Below are 15226 nucleotides of genomic sequence, written 5' to 3'. Positions count from 1 at the left end.
CTCAGAATGAACAATAAAAAATATGAACGTGTATGCCACCTGCAATAGGCAAAGATCTGAAATCATTGACTTAGAACCGGAACATGTGAATGATGGAGCGTAGCGCTTCATAAGTATTTGTTGAGTTTCAAGCCTGACAAACAGTGACCTTCATTCTCAGTATTCTGTTCTGTTCCCGGGGTGGGTCCCTGTTTGCGTTCCTATTGAAATCCATTCTAATCTCAATCTGATTAGGGCCTTGGAGGGACCTGAAAAAGCCTGTGATCTTGCCAGATAAACACAGTATTATGACCTGTATTCACCATGTTTCCTCCAACATTCTTAAAAATCATCTTGTTTATTTGGCTTTTCGGACATCCTAACTTTGCAGAAATGACCAACTTAACACAAAGCATGTGTATTAAATACTACAAACAAAATAATGCTCACATAGATATAGACAAGCTATTTCAGTCTGATCTGGTCAATAAAGTCTTCTGTATCAAACTTTAGTATAAATTCAAATTTGAGAATGTAGGTATGATGCATCAGTGATGATTTGCACTTTTGTTTGTCATCTGAGGTGTACAACGGCTATCAGCTTCAGTCAAATCGGTTTCAGTTCATTACAATCATATCAGTATTTGCTTTAAATATGTAGGCTACGTCCATGTTCTGTCAACAGCGTCACCTGGTATCGGTTAGAAGCCGCCACAGAAACACAACACAACCCTAAACGGCTGTTTCAGAAAAATCGGCGCCTACATTTGAAAGAAGCCTCATATCTGCTCACAGTCTCATCTCAGGACAAGTCACTTCCAGACGCACACGATGTTTGCCTCAAGAAAATACTTCAAGCCTTCGAAATAGAAAACACTAAAACGGTTTATAAACTAATTCATTAGTGCTTGTATTCTTTTATGTGGGTTGTGTTCATGGTGTCATGGTAGGGATAATGGGAAGCCATTGTTACATAGGGCCACTTATGAGTACAGTACGGTATAGGCCCTTAGGCAGCAAAGTATCGGTATACTACAATAAAACTGTTGTCAACAAATGTTTCTGTGACTAAACCATGAAACAGTCAGTCTGATCTGCCTCCATCTTCCCTCACCGTTACTCCTGAGCCACACCCTACTTGTGATGGCTGAGGGAAAACACACGAGGTCCGCCCCCATGTTACAGCAATCAGTCCAACCCAGTCCAACCCAGTCCAACCCAGTCCAACCCAGTCATACAGACACTAAGCCTCACAGACTCCTGGCTCAACATCTGACCTGACCAAGGGGAGTCTTCAGAAGACAAGCAGCAGATTCAGATTGAGAGAACAGCTGAAGAGTATATAAGAGTAAGGGACAAAAGAAGAGAAGTGCAGAGTACAGTAGAGTGTAATCGAGAGCGCAATGGCGGTGACCCTGTGCCAGGTGATGGGCTTCGTGCTGAGTGTGTTGGGGTTGGCGGGGATAGTTGCGTCCACGGGCATGGACCAGTGGGGCACAGAGGACCTGTTCGACAACCCCATTACGGCCATCTACTCCTACGCTGGGCTGTGGAGGTCCTGTGTGAGGCAAAGCTCCGGGCTCACAGAGTGCCGGCCGTACTTCACTATCTTGGGTCTACCAGGTAGGACTTCCTTTCTTTATCTGAGCTGGACAAAATACATGAACTGTACACATGGTTGAAAGGGGATCTAATGACTTGATATGAAAGTCAATGCATTCGGTCCATTAAGAATCACAATGGATTAGTAAGTACTGGAGTATTATAATGACGATCATGATGAATGGAATTTAAGTGGCTTGTAATTTGAGAGAATAATTAGGAAATAACTAGATAAGAAAGAAGGTGAAACCACACCTTTCAATGTGAAATGCGGAAATGGTCTTCCAAAAATGTTATCATTTATCGAAACTGTGACGACTGTGATGTCATGTTGTGATGACATTTTGAGTAAACATTTGACAAGGTTGGTTCTCTGTTGAAGAGTACATAGTGATAAGGTCCCAGGATGGACAGCCATTTCAAGAACCCACAGCCCACCTCTGAGGCCAACAGGTAGCTATCTGACTAGCGCAGAGAAAGTAAAATGTCCGCCTCGATGTTTCAGCTAACAGGATTCATGCTGGCATTACTGGGACAGTTCTTGATATCAGCTGCCACAGCAATGGATATGTGGGCATTACAAGACCGTTCTTTTGCCGTAGTAACAAGCGTTTACACCTATTCTGGACTATGGTACTCATGTGTAGGTACAGAATATGGCACATCTCAATGCAGACCTTTCTTTACAATCCTAGGACTACCAGGTAAGACTTGGCTGGAGTTTAGTTGGGGAGATAAAAAGCACTCTAGAGAAGTTACTTTAAAGGTGTTTAGTTGTCCAGTCTATTTAATTGTACTGTATACTGTCAACCTCATGGGGTATGTACTGTATACCGTCGACCTCATGGGATATGGTAGTTGAAGAAGTGACAACTTCTTCAAAAAGGATCTTCCTTTTTCTTTGATGCTTTCTTTTAGAATTTTTGCATGAAATTAGTATAACATTTCACATGTTTGTATTTAGTATAACATTTCACATGTTTGTATTTAGTATAACATTTCACATGTTTGTATTTAGTATAACATTTCACATGTTTGTATTTAGTATAACATTTCACATGTTTGTCCCTCAGCCCTCCTTCAAGCTGTGCGAGCGTTGATGATCGTAGGAATTGTTCTGGGAGCCATCGGATGTTTCATTGCTATTTTTGCGCTGAAGTGCCTGAAGATGGGCAGCATGGACGACAACCTGAAGGCCACCATGACTCTGACCTCTGGGATCATGTTTGTTCTTGCAGGTGCATTGAAATGAAATATTTGATTTATTTCTTACTAATCTACCAATCATTGAAGCAAGAAAGTCGTATTTTGTTGTCTTCCGACACTCAAATGTTTTTGCATCAGCAATGTTGATCCCTTGTGTTCTTCTCCCTAGGTGTGTGTGGCATTGCAGGTGTATCTGCCTTCGCTAACCTGGTCGTGACCAGCTTCAACTTCACCACCTACAACGATGGGGGGTTCGGGGGGGGGTTTGGAGGAGGGCTCCTGGGTGGGGGGACTCTGACTCCGAGGTAAACAGAAAATAGACACTAAGTTGATATACCTGCAAATGGTCGTTTTTTGTGATGCTATATTTGTTCTGAGCTCTTGAGTCATTGCTTTGTTCCCTTTCCAGGTACACATTTGGCCCCGCCCTATTTGTGGGTTGGATAGGTGGAGCTGTGCTGTTTGTGGGTGGGGTCATGATGTGCTTTGCCTGCCGGGGGATGGTGCCAGAGAGGGACCGGTAAGCTCCAAGCCCACCTGGCTCTGGAACTCTGATTCTAGAGCTCCAGCCCCACCTGGCTGTGGAACTCTGATTCTAGAGCTCCAGCCCCATCTGGCTCTGGAACTCTGATTCTAGAGCTCCAGCCCCACCTGGCTGTGGAACTCTGATTCTAGAGCTCCAGCCCCATCTGGCTCTGGAACTCTGATTCTAGAGCTCCAGCCCCACCTGGCTGTGGAACTCTGATTCTAGAGCTCCAGCCCCACCTGGCTGTGGAACTCTGATTCTAGAGCTCCAGCCCCATCTGGCTCTGGAACTCTGATTCTAGAGCTCCAGCCCCACCTGGCTCTGGAACTCTGATTCTAGAGCTCCAGCCCCACCTGGCTCTGGAACTCTGACTCTAGAGCTCTGTATGGTTATGTTGGTTCAGTTATCCCTTGGGTTAGTCATCCCTTCAACTTAAATCACATTAAAATAATCACATTGCTCTTTTTGGTATTCCTTTAGGTACAATGGAAAGTCCTACAAAGCTGCCTCACACAACAACACGGTGTACAAGGCCGAGCAGAGAGGGCGGCCGGTCTACGGGGACTCCTACAAGGCACCCAGCATGCAGGGACCCCAGTCCACACAGAGGTTTGACTACGTGTGAACACCCTGAACTCCATGGAAAGCTTGGAAGATCTAAGATCATCTTCTAAACCAAGCAATTTTAATTGTTTATTAATTTATATTCATAACAATTTGGTAAGGTTTTAAGAAAATGTCATACTCAAGGTTAACTGTGTAGAAGTTACGAAGTAAAATGTCTTTATTAAACTAATACTCTTCTGTACTTTCTGTTTATCATCTTCATTATTTTATCCTGTTCTTTTATACTATTAAAACATTTGTGTCTAATTCTGCATTCATGAGGACCATTGTAATGTTTATTTCTAAAAAAAACAACATAAATGTTAATATTGAAATTTTGTAGCAATAGTATTGTTGTCATTATTGTGTCGTGTTGTATTATTGGAATCAAGATAGAAATGCTATTTAAAGGTAATAATGAATACAATGTAAAATGTATAACTTCTATAATGTAATCTATTTTACAAAAAGAAACATTTTACAAAATGTATTCTTAAAATAAAAAAATTTGGGGACACAATATACAGTACCAGTCAAAAGTTTGGACACATTTTCCCATTAATCCCAAAATCAATCAACATTGTAATAGGAGAGTGCTTAAAGTTTATCAAACTGTTACATAACTTAAATACAAAATATCATAATTTCGAAATTAGGATATCCCCAAGCTCTTCAAAACTGGCATATTTAATGAATCAATAGTGTATTTCAGCTCCTGATCATGATTATAACTGACCCAAAAATGGGGCCACACTTGTACGTGCGTCAGGGAGGCAGGATATCAAAGTCCTCCGGCCCTGCTATTGGAGGAGCTCCACACGCTGGTCCCCGAGGTCCCGCCCACCTCCGTGCTGCCCTGCCCCCCCCTCACTGCGCCCCCTGCTGGCAGGATCTCCTCGATGGACGACAGCTCCAAGTCGCTCTCCTCCTCCGATAACTAGGACAAGGAAGGGCTCAGAGCATGAGTCACTCTTATGTGTGTTTAGGCCACCAAAGTTGTGATGTCTGGCAGACTAACACCTGGGCAGGGAGTAGGCCTAAAACAATCATGTATATAGGCCCATTTTCCCAGACATGTATTAAGCCTTTCTCCTACTTTAGAACTAGGTTTAATCCATGTCTGAGAAACTGGACCTTAGTGATTAGCCCACCTGTAGGTGTCTGACAGCAGAGCGGGGCTTAGGTTTGGGGGGTCCAGCAGGAGGGGGCCCCACCCTGACCCCTCCTGGGGGCCTGGTCCCAGGGGAGCTCAGCTGTCTCTCCAGGCTCCTGGTCAGAGACTTAACAAACGCACCTGCAGGTGAAGCAGAACATCATGACTTAATTACCGCGCCTGCAGCCAAGCAGAACATCATGACTTAACTACCGCCCTGAAGGTGAAGCAGAATGTACCAAATACCAATCCGACGCCCAGCTCTCTTTGTTCCAAACTAATGACTAAAAACGACATTATTCAACAGTAAAAGGAGGGGGCGGGTGACAGGCTGACCTTGAACCGCGCGGCCATGGTAACCTGAGGGGGCGGGTGACAGGCTGACCTTGAACCGCGCGGCCATGGTAACCTGAGGGGGCGGGTGACAGGCTGACCTTGAACCGCGCGGCCATGGTAACCTGAGGGGGCGGGTGACAGGCTGACCTTGAACCGCGCGGCCATGGTAACCTGAGGGGGCGGGTGATAGGCTGACCTTGAACCGCGCGGCCATGGTAACCTGAGGGGGCGGGTGATAGGCTGACCTTGAACCGCGCGGCCATGGTAACCTGAGGGGGCGGAGAGCCCCTCAGAGAGGTCGGAGTCGGACCAGTCGTCTGTGGGGGGGGCTGGGGGGCGGGGCCCAGAGCGCACCACCCTGACGGAGGGGGCTGACCTGCTCCCCGGGCTGGTCACATAAGCGCTGTCCTCCACAGACTCCTCGTCTGAACTGAAGGGAGGGGTTCTGGAGATAAGACAGATGAAATACACTTGATAGCTAACACAGCTGTCAGCAGCTGGATAATATTGACCACTCCCACAATTATAGAACTCATGTTAAGGTTGAACATTAGTTGTTGTTTGTATTTCCTGTGATTACCGGTTCTTCTGTTGATGGGGCTTTGATGTTTGTTGAGTCACCGGAACCTTCTCTGTCTTCCTAGAGGAGGGCAGAGTAGGAGGGCTCCTACTCTGTGCCTGTGATGCAGATGCATGATGTTCTGAGGTAGTCTGCATCTTCTGCAGGCGGCGCACCCTCCGAGCCAGCTGTTTGGCCAGAGCCTCCCTGAGGCCCGGGAGGTTAGAGACCTGTCTGAACCTCAGCTGGCGCTGGCCAGACACTGCCACACTCAGGCTGCTGAAGGACTTCTGGGAAATGCCTTTGGTACCCTAGAACATCAATAGGGAACATTTTCATCAATACCATTAGAGATTTTTCTGTCATACTTTGGATCAATAACAACAATGATTTTTCTCTATGGTTGAGGTACGATGCAGCGATTATTCTATAGTTGAAAAGAAGTGTGATTCAACAACTGCCCTGAAAATGCAGTGGGGGAATAAGAGCTCTTATGTCAGTTCTTCCTCCAGATGTGATGCATCTACCTTCCTCACGCCCATGTTCTCTAGCTTCTCCTCCAGGGCGGCCACCAGCAGGGGCCTGAACTCCCTCCCCAGCCTCGGGTTCCTGCGCAGGGACTCCAGCACCCGCCTCCTGGTCTCCTCCGAGTCCTCCACCTCTGCTAGACAGGAACACCTGTTATAAGGAGGGGCTACCTGACCTGATAACTAGGCTATGCTAACACGTGTTGTTTTCCAGAATAAATAACCTTGTTGTTCTTCTTCCTCGCTCTCCTCTTCCTTATCCTGCGCTGCAGTGGACTGCTGGACTATTTGTTGGACAGGGGCGTCTTCCACTACAGAACAGGTAAATAAAGAACACTGAATAATGCTGTTGCACAGAAAGATTTGAGTCTTTGGAGGGGAATAGTGACAGTATGACGGTGACATTACCAGGTATGTGCCTGGCTGACAGCTTCCTGATCTGAAACACACACAGTCAACTTAATATTTTTATATTAATATTTCCTGAGGTAGACCTCAGCTCTAGACCAGTGCTGAGGGTGGAGGGTGCTGGAGGGTTAGGTTACCGTCTCCTCCTGGGCCCTGAGCAGCTGATCCTGTTGCCTGGCCTGCCTGGAGAAGGAGCGCACCTGCTGCTGGAGCCTCTGCAGGGCGGGGCTGTGGTCAGCAGGGCTGTGGTCAGCAGCCATGCTCCTCAGCTTCTCAGTCTCAGTCTGCAGCTGGGGAACAGGGGGACTCAGAAGTCACAGACCCAGCATGCTGTCTCACACGCATTTCATTTTGGGTTGTTTTGTTTCCATGCAAGCACATTCCAGTTGTATTGCTTTTCTTGTGGGGACTCATTCAAAATCCCATTTTCCCTAACCTTTAACCTGAACACATTTACATTTATTCATTTAGCAGACGCTTTTATCCAAAGCGACTTCCAAGAGAGAGATTTACAAAGTGCATAGGTCACTGATCATAACAACGAGATAGCCCCAAACATTGCGGGTAGCCAAAACATGAAGCATACATTGTGAAAAACCAAATAAGTGCCAAAGGCCAGAACCACAAGAGCATGTAGTTAAACAAGTTACAATTAAACAACATGAACCTCAAAAGTGCAACAGAGTACCTGTAGAAAAAGCAAGCAACAATAATATATTTCACAAAATATAACACCAAAACTTAACCGAAACTCTAAACCTAGCTCCTGACCCTAAAACTAACCCTAACTCCTCACCCCAACCCTTAATGTAATTCTAACCGGTTGTGGAGACAGATTTTTGGTACGTTATGTTGAGTGCGGAAAAAAACGGAACGCTGCTTGTCTGCACTGCGGCGTGCCTCATCAGAACTGTGGGTTTGTTGTTTCAATACCTCCTCTTTCTCCAGCAGATGTCTGTTCTGTATTTCCTTTAACTTCTTCTTCCATTCACTCTTCTGAGGGAGGGAGAAACAGAGAAAGGGAGAGAGATACTGGCGGTGGATGGAGAGAGGTAAACAGCGTGTGTGTAGTGTCCTGCTCTGTTACCTGCTGAGATAGTTTCACCCTCAGTTCCTTCTCTCTCTGTTGCAGCTCATCCTCATCTTGTAAGTAGCCCGGGGTGGAAGCAGTCACCTCTCTGGTCTGGAGCTCCTGCAGTTTCTGTTAGAGAGGTTTGGACCTTGTCAACAACCAGCTGTATCCTGACTAAAGTCAGAAGCTGTTGTTTTGAGACAAACTAAAATTCTACCAAAAGGTTCTACCAATAATGGTAACTTACTTACAACAAATCTTATTAGATTGAAAAATGGAGGCCAATGTCTGAAACAAGTAAGGTGCTAACAACTGCTTTGTGAGGCCTTGGGATCAGACTTTTCAGTAGCGTGTGTGCAAAATTGTTTGTCCTTTACACTATGGCACCATCTGCTGGCTGCACTAGTTTACTTCTCATCATTCACTGACTTTCCTGCTCCTGGCAGGCCGTTCCTCACATGAACGTTCACGAGAGCAGCACTCACAGTCTCGATGGACGAGCTCCTACTGGCCATGTCTCTGAACTCCTGCAAGAAGAGCTGCCTCAGGTCCCTCATCTCCTCCTGAAACTTCTTCCTCTCCTCCTCCTTCCAACTCTCCAGCTTTTCTTGCTCCAACGCCTCCTTCCTCCGTTGCTCCTCCAGGGCCTGGGGAAGACGAGCACCAGGTTGTGCGGCTTGTGTTTTGTTGAGTTACATTTTTATTTATATTGGGAAACCACAAAAACTGTGGCTCGAGATACCGCAAAGACTGCGGCTTGTGTGATTACCTAAAAAATTGCGGCATCAGAAGGGTTTTATTACTTTTATTACTTGTATTATTGTTTTTATTGATTTCATGTAAAGCACCTTGAGCTGCAATTCTTGTATGAAATGTGCAATATAAATAAAGTCTTATTATTATTATATTACATGTGGAAGGATGCAGTGTAGCTCCCCCAGTTACCTGCTGTCTCCTGAGAGCGTCAGCCTCTCTTTCAGCCTCCAGCCTCCTCTGGGCCAGTTCCAGCCTCTCTCTCAGCTCCTGCATCCCCTCCTCCACCTGCTCCACCTGCCTCTTTTTCTGCCTCTCTGAGACCAAACACAGGCAGTGGACCACAATAACATTAAAAACTGTTCAACAAAATAGACATGTTTGGGTGGATTTTTGAGAATGATTGACAGCACTGATTTGGTGCTTAGAAACCAACCTGCGCCAGTAACCTCTGGGTGTCTCCGCTGAAGGTGTGCTTGTAAGTAGGAATAATTGACGAATGATTTCTCACAGAATTGGCACTGAGGGAATTAATGGATTTAAGGGTTAGGGTCAGGGTTGCGTCAGATGGGAGGGTTAGGCGTCAGATATGCAATCAGGGCTGATAGAGCTGCTTTGTTTTGAACACTAGTGAACAAGGTAGTCTTTGCTAATGAAGTGTGTTATGTAAAAACTAAAATACAACACCAATTTTTTTTACGTGTAATTAAATCCTTGGCCCGGACAAACGGGTTGCTCTAACCCAGTAGAGATTGACATTGTAATAACACCTCGATTGATTCATAGCATGTAGCAGAGTTCCAGATAGGCCTGTTAGACTAAACTGTCAAGACAGCACGTGAGGGTTCACCTTGTGTGGTTGAGGTTACAACGTGAGGGTTCACCCTGTGTGGTTGAGGTTACAACGTGAGGGTTCACCCTGTGTGGTTGAGGTTACAACGTGAGGGTTCACCCTGTGTGGTTGAGGTTACAACGTGAGGGTTCACCCTGTGTGGTTGAGGTTACAACGTGAGGGTTCACCCTGTGTGGTTGAGGTTACAACGTGAGGGTTCACCCTGTGTGGTTGAGGTTACAACGTGAGGGTTCACCCTGTGTGGTTGAGGTTACAACGTGAGGGTTCACCCTGTGTGGTTGAGGTTACAACGTGAGGGTTCACCCTGTGTGGTTGAGGTTACAACGTGAGGGTTCACCCTGTGTGGTTGAGGTTACAACGTGAGGGTTCACCCTGTGTGGTTGAGGTTACAACGTGAGGTTTCACCTTGTGGTAGCTGTTGGAACTGGCCTGCAGGAGAAACTGTTGGGTGGAAATAATTTTCTTGCGCCGTCTGCTCTCTTGTTGCGCGGCCTGCAGCTCAACTGTGCGACGGGCCCGTTCCTCTGCCTCCTCCTCCGCCCGGGACAGCGCCCCCTGCAGGCGCTGCTCCAGGCTGCACACCTGGCTGCTCAGGTAGTCCTGACAGTGCAGCAGGTATTCGGTGCTGAGCTGGGACATGCGCAGTACCTTAAGCAGCGCTGGCTCTGCAGGGTTACGGCAGTGGGGACACCTCTCGCCGCTGACATCACAGAAGGTTACCGCGGAGATGAACTCCTGCAGGACACCCACGTCCATCTCCAAGGCGACGCGGTCTACGTCCAAGGCGGAGACACGCCGCCAGTCCACAGCCTCGGTCCGGGGGCGAAAGCGCAGGGGGCGTGAGGCCCAGTGGAGAGGCTCTACGGGGGGCAGCTGCCCTGGCATGGTCATGTAACAGCTGGGGACCAAAGCTAGGCTGGGATACAGCTGGCCCTTCAATAAATGCTGTATTCAAGATTAGGAAGATAAGCTTTTTTATATTTTCATTTACAGCGGTCTAATGCAAGTAGTAAGTTGTTTATTGCTAATTCGTTTGTAATGCAGTTGTGCCAATTTAGTCATAGACTCGCTTTCATAAATATGTAATGCGACTAATCGCTTTGGATAAAAGCGTCTGCTAAATGACTAAATGTAAATGACTAAAAATGATAAATCACTCTGGTAAATAAAGACAACAAAACGAATACAAGTTTGAATAAATAACAATCTAATTTAGTGAAGAGTTACCTGTTGATAGCTCATCTTGATTTACTATACTATACACATTTAGAACTATGCAAAAACTATCTCAGAGATGACAGTTCAGCTTTCAGGAGTTGATCTGTCTCCTTGGAGCTAGTACACAGTACATCTTTCAGGTATGCATTGTTAAAACTCTTGCTTCGTAAGCCAAGACAAACTGGGTTGAAACTTGAGATATTCTTAATCGCAAAATGTCATCACAAAGTGCATGGTATGCATTTCAAATCTGGCTCACAAGCAGAAAGAAAACGGCACACAATCTTGACAATTCAAAATAATATAGCAGGCAAAGGCTAGCAACCTCACGCCCGCAAACATTAACTTGACCTAGCTAGCTAAAGAGTTTGCTAGCATAGTTGTCACTTGTGTACCCTACCTGATCTTTAGAGCGGTATTTATCTCTAGCAGCAACGTGTTTTGCTAGAACTCAGTCGCGGTCGTTCTAAGAGTCTTTGTCCAGTTTGCATGGGTAATCTATGAAATAAACGTCGTATGTTCAATTCTCGAGCTATTGCTGATGATGCCCCAAGTTCGACTATCAGGGTGGAGCAACAGGAGGACGAGCCACGCTCACACCGTTACCGTGGAAACAGGTAGGGCTTGGCTAGTCCGACAAACTGTCAAAGCCATCCCTTCAGAATACATCAATGTAGCTAAAGAATATTACTACCAAACTGGGTTTAAACCTTTACTATTTGTGTTCAACCTTTCGGTCGTTTTTAACGCACCTGAACTTGGAAGACCGTCGTGTGACTGAGAGAGGGACAAACTAACTCCTCCAAAACCTAGCCTAGCTATTTAACTGATACAGTGGGCTAGGTTTTGTTGGTCTAACGTTTAGCGTTTTTGGTTTTGTTGGATAGGCTAGATAGATACTAGTTAGGTCTACTGTATTTTCTAGGCCTTATGGACATAAATGTTTCTATCATCCAAGTTTGCATTTTCGGCCAAGTGTCTAAAAAGTGTTCACGTTGTTTATGCCCATTTCCTTTAAATTAAACCATGATTCTACATATGTCCTGATACTGTAGTTACAAAATTATTAAAAAATAACCTTCAGCCTAGTACTGTGATCGATATAAGTCTAAACCCCTCATGAAATTGCATTATCCTAGCTAGGAAACCAGTAGAGTAGGCTATCGGTGATCCATCCGTACAGTGACTGACTGTAGATTATTGTAGAGGAGAGCAGTAACCGTTGCACCGTGGGTTTCAACCTGCGGAGGCCGCTGTGGGTCTAGTTTGCAACGGAATAGCGCGTGCGGCTTTTCACAACTTTTTTTCCACCGCGCGCAAGCTATTATTCTAGAGAAAGGAAGTAGCTAGCCAGTGTGCTATCTAGTTAGCTCGCTTCAGAGCCTTGCGGCGATGCAAGAATGTTTAGTAAATTGACTATTTTAGTCTAGTAAAAAGGGTGATTTATTGAGGATAATGGCTGTTTGAAAGCGGCACTCTTTTACACACGGTCACTGCTGAACGTTCGTTGGCTGATTTTAGGACACTGTTGGCAGCACAGCAGTGCGGCGGACTGAATGAGGTTTTGAACGACAAACGGGTCCCCAGCTTGTGTTAGCAAGCTAGCGTTAGTTAATCAGTCTTGATTTCATCAAAGAGGGAACTAGCTTACTTCAAAAGCTCCCATACAAATTTTCTGTTAACCACGGGGAATGCAATCTCGGAATATTATACGAAAATGAGACCTACAACAACTGGACAAGGTGAGACATAAATCATTATATTTGTTTCTGCCTGTTGCTCAGAACAACTAAAGTTAGCAAGCCAAAATGAGCTGCCTACAAACTGGACTATCAACCTGGTGAGCGAGTTAGCTCGGTATTGTCATTAGCTGTTTGCGTAAATCTGTATTGAACAGAGGCAACATTAGAGCTGCAACCAAGCTATTCTCGACAAAAATGTTTAATATTTACACACTTTAAAGCAAGGCAACATTCACAGTCTTTATCTGTCAGATGGTTTAATATCTTTAAAGAAGTTGGAGAGTTTAATCAAAAGTTCAGTTGAAACTGCTGCTGTTTTTGTTAATATCTCAGAGACAAATAGATCAAAAATACATCGCGCCCCACGTTAGTGAGACTGAGCTGGCTGGTGACACAGTACGGTTCACACTCCTGGGAATGTGTCTGCTGTAAACTCCCTGCTACGTACTGCATCAGTAAGTTACTGCTCCAGTAAGTTACTGGGGCAGAGATGGGGGGGTCTCGTCGTTGAGGTTGTGAGACCAAAAGCGGAATTCAGAGCAGTTATAGAATGTTCAGTTTTGAAGGCCGTTCCTTTGTTGTCCACAAGCAGAAACTAGTTCGTTTTAAAACTAGGAAACTTCTACTGAACTTACGATGCATGTCTATACAGGCACTGTGGTGTCTACAGTTGCTGCATCTATTGTTGATTGTATTATTTTAAAACAAAAACGGGAAACCCGTATGTTACAGGATTCTATGGTCACCTTGTCCACCTCCTCTCAGCACCCCTAACCCTAACCTCCTCTCAGCACCCCTAACCCTAACCTCCTCTCAGCACCCCCCAGGCCAAATCCTGGACACATTGATTAATGACTACACTGTGTCTAGACTCAGGAATAAACTGCCCACAGAGTAAAAGACTAAATAGGAGCAGTGAAGTTAGTGGTGGACATAGAAAGTAGGTCATGGGCAGTTGGTCCTTGTGTTGGTGCCCGTCCAGTGGTAGAGCCTGATGTGGCAGGTCATTTCCTCTGGAGGGAATACTGTTTACACTTCCTCTATGAGAGCACTCTGTCGGCCATATGTGGCTGTGAACAGAGACCCAGCCTCCTCAGTGGTGCCTGTGCTTGTGAACAGAGACCCAGCCTCCTCAGTGGTGCCTGTGCTTGTGAACAGAGACCCAGCCTCCTCAATGGTGCCTGTGCTTGTGAACAGAGACCCAGCCTCCTCAGTGGTGCCTGTGCTTGTGAACAGAGACCCAGCCTCCTCAGTGGTGCCTGTGCTTGTGAACAGAGACCCAGCCTCCTCAGTGGTGCCTGTGCTTGAAGATCTGTTTTGCTTTGGGTTCTTTGTCAACCGATGGTAAACATAATTGTACAACCGGAAGCATGTCTAATAAATAGAGACTTTGTTTCAGAAGCTTACCCCAATGCCTTGGAATGTTAATTACAGGCATGAAATATTAAGCGTACAAGGTCATGATTGAATATGCTGCTTTATTCAAAGCAGGGAGAGGAGTCGGAATCCAAGTAAAGACTTACTTTTTCATGTTTTAGAGAAAGGAGCCATATGGCATTTGGCTGTGATCCCCATGCTGCAGTCTCCCAGGGATGGAGGAGGGGGGTTTGGGTGGAGCTGTGATGGAGGGGAGGGATGCTGCGTCTCAGTTTCAACAACTGCAACTGGTTCTGCACAGTCCCAGAGCTGCAGTTGTGGAACTGTGGGTGAGAGGGACAAACTTTTCAATTGTCTGGAGATCCCACATGTTAATGTGCACATGTTAATGTGCACATTAAGTTGTGTCGTCCTGCAGCACTTCAGTATTGCTGCTAATGTTTGTCAACATTAGCAACGTTTCTATCTTCCTCACTGAAGGCGGTCAATTGAGGAACTGTTTTGTTCCCTGTTCTGTGAAGTCTTATTTAGTTTGTCTTGTAACCTATCTTTATCCACATTGTACATTGTTCTAAAAGCTGTATTGCCTTTGAATGGTGGTTGATAGTTATTTTGATATAAATTAATTTCCATTTTAGTTATCGTCAGGAACGTATCATCGGCCCTCTTGACTATAACGATTAGGATTGTATTTACCGTGTTTAAGAAGCAAGGATGTGGTGGGGGGGCAGTCTGAGCTGTCTAATCTCTTATCTGAAGAGCTGTTTGTGTGAGTTTAAATAACTTGCAACAGCAACATACTTTCCCACATAATATGTACTATGACTCACAGACACTACTAGTCACCCTGGAAAACTGTCAAAGCAGCCTATTCAAAGTAAGCATTACGTTAAATACACTTTTTTTATTGGGGCCTTTTGTGTTTGTGTAATTGACTTCCACTTAGTTTAGATCAAGAGGCAACTTTAGATGCCTCCAAGCTATAACACAAACACTACCATGTCTTCAAGTACAACAACACACACCTCAAAATACACTTTTTAACAGGCCTTGATTCCTGCCTTTATAGGAATTATTATTCCTGCCTTATGCCACACTGCTTCACTTGTACGTCTGGTTGAGGTCCAGGGTTGGGAAGTGGAGCAGGTTTTGAGGTAGTGTGCTGTGGGAGAACCTGAGGACCTCAGCTCCAGGGTTAGGTTTAGCTAGGCCTGGCGTCTGCTGCTGTGCTAGCTGTGAAAGACCTAGCCACCTGCCCCCCTGCCTGGCTAGGACTCTCAGCAGGCATCTGGAACAGGCCTCTGCTGGC

General features: G+C 45.6%; 3 protein-coding genes across 4 annotated transcripts in view; 2 read left to right on the top strand and 1 right to left on the bottom strand.

Annotated features, from left to right (window-relative positions):
* The first annotated feature begins 1296 nt into the window (after positions 1–1296).
* LOC136936210 (claudin-18-like) lies at positions 1297–4198 on the top strand. Its single transcript, XM_067229965.1, has 5 exons — positions 1297–1602; positions 2655–2819; positions 2957–3092; positions 3197–3307; positions 3794–4198. The coding sequence occupies exons 1-5, from the start codon at positions 1383–1385 to the stop codon at positions 3936–3938; spliced, it is 777 nt and encodes a 258-aa protein (XP_067086066.1). The 5' UTR covers positions 1297–1382; the 3' UTR covers positions 3939–4198.
* Positions 4199–4700: 502 nt separating this feature from the next.
* Positions 4701–10465, bottom strand: dzip1l (DAZ interacting zinc finger protein 1-like). Its single transcript, XM_067230094.1, has 14 exons — positions 9986–10465; positions 9164–9248; positions 8920–9044; positions 8460–8621; positions 7990–8103; positions 7836–7898; positions 7040–7192; positions 6903–6933; positions 6719–6805; positions 6495–6631; positions 5989–6278; positions 5654–5853; positions 5071–5213; positions 4701–4856 (listed from the first exon to the last, which is right to left on the bottom strand). The coding sequence occupies exons 1-14, from the start codon at positions 10463–10465 to the stop codon at positions 4701–4703; spliced, it is 2226 nt and encodes a 741-aa protein (XP_067086195.1).
* Positions 10466–12164: 1699 nt separating this feature from the next.
* si:zfos-588f8.1 overlaps positions 12165–15226 on the top strand; it is a 54887-nt gene continuing 51825 nt past the window's right edge. For both annotated transcript variants that reach the window (XM_067229576.1, XM_067229575.1), the window contains exon 1: positions 12165–12540. The gene's annotated coding sequence lies outside the window, so the exon portion shown is untranslated. The remainder of the gene's footprint in view (positions 12541–15226) is intronic.

This window comes from Osmerus mordax, chromosome 26, assembly GCF_038355195.1.
Source record: "Osmerus mordax isolate fOsmMor3 chromosome 26, fOsmMor3.pri, whole genome shotgun sequence".
Taxonomy (NCBI): domain Eukaryota; kingdom Metazoa; phylum Chordata; class Actinopteri; order Osmeriformes; family Osmeridae; genus Osmerus; species Osmerus mordax.
Note: the sequence above shows the minus strand (reverse complement) of the source record. Positions and strands in the feature narration are given on the sequence as shown.

What these genes read in the sequence shown, in the direction of transcription:
- LOC136936210 (XM_067229965.1), top strand. Translation starts at nt 1,383, where the DNA reads ATGGCGGTGACCCTGTGCCAGGTGATGGGCTTCGTGCTGAGTGTGTTG. An exon ending in CACTATCTTGGGTCTACCAG is followed by an intron (nt 1,603 to 2,654) that starts GTAGGACTTCCT and finishes TTTGTCCCTCAG; the next exon opens with CCCTCCTTCAAGCTGTGCGA. An exon ending in GATCATGTTTGTTCTTGCAG is followed by an intron (nt 2,820 to 2,956) that starts GTGCATTGAAAT and finishes TCTTCTCCCTAG; the next exon opens with GTGTGTGTGGCATTGCAGGT.
- dzip1l (XM_067230094.1), bottom strand. Translation starts at nt 10,465, where the DNA reads ATGCCAGGGCAGCTGCCCCCCGTAGAGCCTCTCCACTGGGCCTCACGC. An exon ending in GGAGCTCGTCCATCGAGACT is followed by an intron (nt 8,104 to 8,459) that starts GTGAGTGCTGCT and finishes CCTCTCTAACAG; the next exon opens with AAACTGCAGGAGCTCCAGAC. An exon ending in ATCTGCTGGAGAAAGAGGAG is followed by an intron (nt 7,193 to 7,835) that starts GTATTGAAACAA and finishes CCTGTTCCCCAG; the next exon opens with CTGCAGACTGAGACTGAGAA.